Source organism: Macaca thibetana, chromosome 13 (assembly GCF_024542745.1).
Source record: "Macaca thibetana thibetana isolate TM-01 chromosome 13, ASM2454274v1, whole genome shotgun sequence".
Taxonomy (NCBI): Eukaryota; Metazoa; Chordata; class Mammalia; order Primates; family Cercopithecidae; genus Macaca; species Macaca thibetana.
Genome location: NC_065590.1, coordinates 96362687 through 96370174, shown reverse-complemented (window position 1 = coordinate 96370174; position 7488 = coordinate 96362687). Strand labels below are relative to the sequence as shown.

Genomic DNA, 7488 nt, shown 5'->3' with positions numbered 1-7488 from the left:
AGCCAGGTCCATGGCTTTGAACCTTGCAGATAGGAAAATGTGGACTAAAATAGAAAGCATGTGTTCTTCCTCACCCTGATTCTCTAGTCCTGCAGGCTTGCTGGGAGCAGTAGAAAGGACATAGTCACAGGCCCGAGTTCCAACTGTAGCTCTGACATAACCAGCTGTGTGACACTGGACAATTCATGCAACTTCTGTGGGCATCTCCACCCTTGTTTGCAGATGAGATCTGCCGCAGCTCTAGGACGTTTTCCCTGGCTAGATAAAATGGCCTGCCTGGATAAAGTCCAAGATTGGAGACCACCCTACTCTAATGTCTAACTGAGCCACTCCTTCTCTGGAATAGCCACTTAATGTCCTCAAACATACCGGGGTTTCCTCATCCCTTGGTTTCAGGTATCCTCCCTTAGGAAGATGTTGCAAGGACTGACTAATGCACTTTAGTGTCCCAATAACAATGATGCCTGCTGCAGGTGCTGGGACTTCCAAGTCTACCCTAGGTTCGCAGTACGACCCCACTGTGATCTCAAAGTCAGCTTTCTGTCCTGTCTCTGGGGCTTCCCATCCCACCTTAAGTCTCAGATGATGTCAAATCCTTCTCCCAAAGATCCCGATGCATTCACAAGGATGGGTTGATAGATAGGGCTAGTTTACATAGGAGGGGGAGTCCACGTTTAAGGAAGCAAGAATACCTTCTCCAATGCCCCCTCAAGGACACTCTTGAGATCTTTATCCTTCCCAGAAACCACTGAAAACATCGCCTACATGGAAGGATGCTTTAAAGTTTTCTCCTTCAAAGAGTCCAGAGAAAATGAATTCTCCGAGTTTTCCTTTGGTTTTGTCTTGTTTTTAACTTTCACACGTTAATTTCTAGGGTTTCCCCCTCCTGGTTCCAGATAGTACCAATCACGAACTCACCTCTGATCGTCGCACGGTGAGCTGTAACTCCCCCCCTCCCCCCCTCCACAGAGCAATTCGGAAGGTGGAGAGGGTGAGGTGGGAGTTTCCTGGGTAACCGAGCGCTCACCCGCGCCCACACGGACAGGAAAAGCTTCGCTGTCTACCCAGGTGTGTCCTGAGCACCTGCGCACCTGTTGCGTGGTTCCCCACAGGTCGGCCTTGTCTCGTGCACTGGCCTGGAGACACCTGGGAGTAGGTGATTCCCCTGAGATCCGCGCCTGTCGCTGTGAGGCGAGAGCGGGTGACCAGGCGGGGCTGCGGCGGCCGCAGCGGGAGGGCGGGGTGGTTCCGAGCTCGGAGCCCTTTCCCGACTCCCGCTCGGCTCAGCCGTCCACGCGTCCGGGACGGGGCAGCGCAGTCGTACGGCTGGAGACCCTGTGGGACGCGCCGCAGAAGCCCCCAGGGACCCAGCCCGCTCGCTTAGGGGACCGGAGACCCCGCGCGGCCCCTCCGCGCCTTCCCGCCGGGCGCCTGCACCTGCTCCCCGGGTCTCCGGCCCCGGGCTGGAGCGAGGCGAGAGGCGGGCGGCCCGTATGCAAATATCCGGCGGGGCCGGGGCCGCCCCCGCGCCTGGGATAAAAAGCGGGGCGGGGCGCGGGGCAGCGAAGCCGCTGCCTCCCGGGAGCCGGCAGTGCGCTGCGGCCTCGCACCTGCCGCCGGTCGCCTGCAGCCCCTACCGCGCGGTCCGCGCCCCTCCTGCTCCCGGTAAGGACGCACCGCAGAGCTGGGACCCGAGGCGGGGGCGGTGTGGGGACACAGGCACGGGGTCCGGCTGCGCCACGGCCTGCGCTTTCCCATTGGGAACGTGGGCAGCGGGCACCTCCCCGCGCTCCCCCGCGGCCGGGTAGGTGGCATCTCCGCAGATGCTGCGGGGGGCCAGTTCGTCCCCAGGCCATGGGCAGTCAAGGCGGAAAGGAGCTGGGTTGGGTCTGCGCGGGGTTAGGAGAGGACAAAACGCCCTCGGATTGGAGCGGGACCGGGAGTCCGAAAGGAAGAGGTTCCACCAGGTGTCTCTGGCTCCTCGGAGCTTATCCTGCTTTCCCCCAGCCGTCCGGAGACGCGGCGGAGAGGCAGCGGAAAGGGGGAACCCGGCTGAGGGGGAAAGGTGCGGGTGTGGACACCTGTGAAGGAGCAGCACGAATCGAATCAACCGTAGAGGCCGCAGACGCGGCCGCAAAACCACCCGCCAGGCCGGACAAGGGATCCAGCTCTGCTGAGCGGGCACCTCGCCTAGTGGAAAAAAGACTTTAGTAGTTCCCCTCACCCACTACTATTTTTTTTTCTTATATATATGTATATATTTTTAAAAAAATCCTTCTGAAGTCTATTTTTAAAGCTAATAGCAATCACAAGGTTGGCCAGTTTGACCTGCGGTTTGACCTCGTAGCCTGTTGTGAAAATCCCTCCCTCATCCCACGCCTTCCTCCACCCCATCCTGCATCCCAGAAGATGCGGTATGGAAGGAAGACAAATATTCCCCCAGAAGGTGTCCGCCTCCAGCTTACTGTCCTCCCGTTTTATGATGCCTGATAGGGGTTGTTCACCCAGGTGGAGAGAAAGAAAGGAACCTCTCCCTCCTCCTCTGCTCCTGAAAACCAGCCAGAACCACTGCAGGGACCAAGGAGCTCTGGAGTTTCTTGAACACCTGAGGGCTGCCTAGGTGGAGATAAGCGCTTTGCTTTTGCAAATGGATATTCTTGGAGCTCACAGATCCTAGAAAGGATGAATTGGAGGGTAGGGAGTGGTGAGGCAGGGATATCTGACACATCTCTCCTCCTGTTTCTGTTTGTGTATGTTTGTGCTGGTTCTAGGCAGTCACTGGGTAAGAGAAGACTGGAAGCATGTCGGAGTTTTGGTTAATTTCCGCCCCTGGAGATAAGGAAAATGTGCAAGCTCTGGAGAGGATGAATACTGTAACCTCCAAGTCCAACCTGTCTTATAATACCAAATTCACTATTCCTGACTTCAAGGTAAAATTCCTGGGGAGGAGTGAAAAGAGGATGGATTGGTCAGGGGGAGAGGGGAGAGGGAGACAGAGGTTGCTACTTCAGGAACCCAAGGAGAAAGTATCAAGGCAAATGCGGGGGCTGAGGACAAGCTGAGGTTTGAGGATGGACAGGGAAGTGATGGGCTAGGTGGGATATCGTGCCATAGTCCCAAATTAATTGTGTTACCTATGTAGGTGCAGCCACAGGAAGGAATGAACAGGGGGACAAGGTTGTGGGTAGCAGTGTCTAATGCTTCAAAAAGTGGGAAGTGTGTTAAATGCACACTCAAGTCCTCTCGGGTGTTCCTCTGGCTCCTCCTGGTTTGTCTGCAACATCTCAGAAGACAACCATATAGTTTAGATGAGCAGGCTTGGGGGGGCTTCAGCCTTGATTGTACTTGACCTGGGGGCAGGGGAGGAAATCTAGGATCCCTTTGGTCCTGCAGGAGGGGAAGAGAGGGGATTTGGTGGCAGAAGGGAGTTTGGGTCGTGCCCAGGCATCTAACGGCTCTTGGAGTGGAGGGCAAGGTTCAAAACTAACATTAAAGAAGAATGAGACATGTGCAATTTTTTTTTTTTTTGGAGATAGAGTTCACTCTTATCACCCAGGGTGGAGTGCAGTGGCATGATCTCGGCTCACTGCAACCTCCGCCTCCCGAGTTCAAGTGATTCTCCTGCCTCAGCCTCCTGAGTAGCTAGGATTATAGGTGCATGCCACCATGCCCAGCTAATTTTTGTATTATTAGTAGCGATGAGGTTTTGCCGTGTTGGGCAGGCTAGTCTTGAACTCCTGACCTCGGGTGAGGCCACCCGCCTTGGCCTCCCAAAGTGCTGGGATTATAGGTGTGAGCCACTGTGCCCAGCCGAAATGCACAATTCTTTTTTTTTTCTTTCTTTTTTTCTTTTCTTTTTTTTTTTATTTGAGACAGAGTTTTGCTCTTATTGCATAGGCTGGAGTGCAATGGCACAATCTTGGCTCACTGCAACCTCTGCCTTCCAGGTTCAAGCAATTCTCCTGCCTCAGCCTCCCAAGTAGCTGGGATTACAGACACCTGCCACCATGCCCAGCTAATTTTTGTGTTTTTAGTAGAGATGGTGGTTTCACCATGTTGGTCAGGCCGGTCTTGAACTCCTGACCTCGTGATCTGCCTGCCCCAGCCTCCCAAAGTGCTGTAGGTTTCCACAGGGAAGACACTACAACTTTCTCCCAGACCACATGGCACATGTGCTGATGAGATGGCGCTGATGACACAGGTGCTGGTGAGATGGCACTGACTGCCCAGCATCTGCTTTTGTAGAAAACTGCCACATAGTCCCCTTTCAAACCTCACTTTGCCCCTCTGCCAAAACAGCTGCACCATCAGCTCCCAGGGTTGTGATGCCACCCCATTTGTTAACATTTGCTGAGCAAGGTGCTGATGGCTAGGTACTTTAAATGCATCACCGGGAAGCTTTTCCTCCTCCCTCTTTACAAGTCAGCTTGTCCCCGCTGACTCTCGGGACAGGCTGGGAGAGGCTAAGTGATTACGAGGATTGTCAGGATGGTAAGTGGCAGCAGTGGGTTCTGAACCCACGTCTTGCTACCTTTTCAAGCCTTCCCCTGCTTGTCCAGCAACGGACACTGTACGGGTTAGTAAATTCTGCATCCACTCATCGATACTGTGTGTGAGGCACTGTGCTGGACTCTGGAAGGTAAAAAGATTAAAAAAAAAAAAAAAGAAGAAGACACAGCCCCTGCAGAAGTTGCTTAAAATTAAGTTGCTTGAAAAGAAGCGACTTGACTTGGTAGAGATACTCAGGTTTCATCATTTCCTAATTACCTTTTTTTTGAATGGAGTCTCGCTCTGTCACCCAGGCTGGAATGCAGTGGTGCAATCTAGGCTCACTGCAACCTCCGCCTCCTGGGTTCAAGTGATTCTCCTGCCTCAGCCTCCCCAGTAGCTGTGATTATAGGCACATGACCATGCCTGGCTAGTTTTTGTATTTTTAGTAGAGACAGTGTGTCACCAGGTTGACCAGTCTGGTCTCAAACTCTCAGCCTCCCAAAGTGTTGAGATTACAGGTGTGAGCCACTGTGCCCGGCCTCCTAATTACTTTTCTTATTTTTTTTTCTTGAAATTCTGCCAAGTCTCAGAACCTAATTACTTTTTAACATCTAGTTGGTGGTACTACATGATAGCAACCCTTTTCTTTCTAATTCTGTGAAAAGACCTTTAAATACAATTTTGGACATTGTAGTAATTTCTACACTAAGAAATAGATCATGGTCAGGCACTATGGCTTACTCCTTGGCCAAAATCCCAGCATTTTGGGAGGTCGAGGCAGGAGGATCACTTGAGGTCAGGAGTTCGAGACCAGCCTGGACAACATGACCAAACCCCATCCCTACTAAAAATACAAAAAACATTAGCCACGCATGGGGCACATGCCTGTAATACCAGCTATCCGGGAGGCTGAGGCAGAAGAATCACTTGAACCTGGGAGGCAGAGATTGCAGTGAGCCGAGATCTCAAAAAACAACAACAACAACAACAACAACAAAAACCAGATCATAAGTACTCTGAAAAGAAAAGGACCTAGGTGAATGATGAAGTGGGAGGAAAAGCTGCCTCCTTCCCCAGCAAGATTTTTTTTTTTTTTTTTTTTTTTTTTTTTTTTGAGATGCAGTCTCACTCTGTTGCCCAGGCTGGAGTGCAGTGGTGCAATCTCAGCTGACTGCAACCTCCACCTCCCGGGTTCAAGTGATTTTCCTGCCTCAGACTCTCAAGTAGCTGGGATTACGGGTGCATGCCACCATGCCCGGCTAATTTTTGTATTTTTAGTAGAGGCAGGGTTTTGCCATATTGGCCAGGCTGGTCTCAAACTCCTGACCTCAGGTGATCTGCCCACCTCGGCCTCAAGATCATGGTTAATAACAGCAAAGAACAGAGAAAAAGACTGGTGGGGCTGGACACAGTGGCCCGTGCCTGCAATTCCAGCACTTTGGGAGGCCAAGGCAGGTGGATCACCTGAAGTCGGGAGTTCAAGACCAGCCTGACCAACATGGAGAAACCCCATCTCTACTAAATATAAAAAATTAGCCGGGCATGGTGGTGCATGCCTGTAATCCCAGCTACCCAGGAAGGCTGAGGCAGGAGAATTGCTTGAATCCAGGAGGCAGAGGTTGAGGTGAGCTGAGATCGCGCCATTTCACTACAGCCTGGGCAACAGGAGCGAAACTCTGTCTCAAAAAATAAATGAATGAATGAATGAATGAATGAATGAATGAATAAATAAATAAATAAATACTGGTGGGACTGTCTTGGAGCAGAAAAGCTTTTAAGAATGGGAACTTCTTTAACTTGCTTTCTGGTGTATCTCTTCCTTAGCTATGGGGATTAACAACATGACTGACTAGCAAGCTGCCATTCTAAGAGGAAAATGAGTTAAGATCAGATGGTAACATCATAGTCACTCCTTCCTATGGCAGGCACATGACAGTTTATCCTGTTGGTCAAAAATAAGTAAATGAAGACACCCCCAAATCCACTGGTTTCTATTAAGAGTTCTTTCTACTTTCTACTTTGGCCATTGACCAAAGGTGACAAATTCAAGATGAAGTGACAGAGTCCCGGCCCTGTTGTTGAGATGGCATCATGCTTGGCCAGAAACCTGTGAGCCTCTGACGTTTTTATGATCTGTCTAGGTGGGGACCTTGGATTCCCTGGTTGGCCTCTCTGATGAGTTGGGGAAACTCGACACCTTTGCTGAAAGGTAAAATATTCCTTATTTACTACATACAAGTGAGAATTTGACATTGTTATCAGAGGACACAGTGTTCTTGCTCTGGCTGAACCGGAGTATGGATTTGTCTAGACCTGGTTCCAGAAGCCAGCAGAGAAAACCGATCAGTTCCCCTGCAGGTGCTGGGTCTGCAGGAGCCTGCCTGGCCCCTCCCGGTGTTGTGTCTGCTGGAGGCAGCACTTGTTAAGGGATTGCCTCCGACCTGAAGATCATGCATAGCTGCCGAGACACTTAGAAAACTCACTGGTGTAGTTTCCCACCAAACCTTTTTAAGTTTGTTTATTTTTTAGTAATAAATGCTCATAGTACAAAATTTCAAGTACAAAAAAAGTCCTGGTGCAGTGGCTCATGCCTGTAATCCTAGCTACTCCAGAGGTTAAGTCAGGAGACTCACTTGAGCCCAGGAGTTCAACACCAGCCTGGACAATATAGAGAGCCTGCCTGCCTGCCTGCCTGCCTGCCTGCCTGCCTGCCTGCCTTCCTTCCTTCCTTCCTTCCTTCCTTCCTTCCTTCCTTCCTTCCTTCCTTCCTTCCTTCCTCCCTTCCTCCCTTCCTCCCTTCCTCCCTTCCTCTTCCTTCCTCCCTTCCTTCCTCCCTTCCTTCTTCCCTCCCTCCTTCCCTCTCCTCCTCCCCCTTCTCCTTCCTTCCTTCCTTCCTTCCTTCCTTCCTTCCTTCCTTCCTTCCTTCCTTCCTTCCTTCCTTCCTTCCTTCCTTCCCTCCCTCCCTCCCTCCCTCCCTCCTCCCTCCCTCCCTCCCTC

At 51.5% G+C, this 7488-nt stretch overlaps 1 protein-coding gene across 3 annotated transcripts in view; it reads left to right on the top strand.

The window, feature by feature from the left end:
* The first annotated feature begins 1490 nt into the window (after positions 1–1490).
* The window catches only part of ATP6V1C2 (ATPase H+ transporting V1 subunit C2), a 64572-nt gene continuing 58574 nt past the window's right edge, over positions 1491–7488 (top strand). For all 3 annotated transcript variants that reach the window (XM_050753936.1, XM_050753935.1, XM_050753937.1), the window contains exons 1-3: positions 1491–1665; positions 2772–2930; positions 6633–6700. In XM_050753936.1, coding sequence (XP_050609893.1) covers positions 2802–2930; positions 6633–6700 — 197 coding nt within the window. In that variant the 5' untranslated portion in view covers positions 1491–1665; positions 2772–2801. The remainder of the gene's footprint in view (positions 1666–2771; positions 2931–6632; positions 6701–7488) is intronic.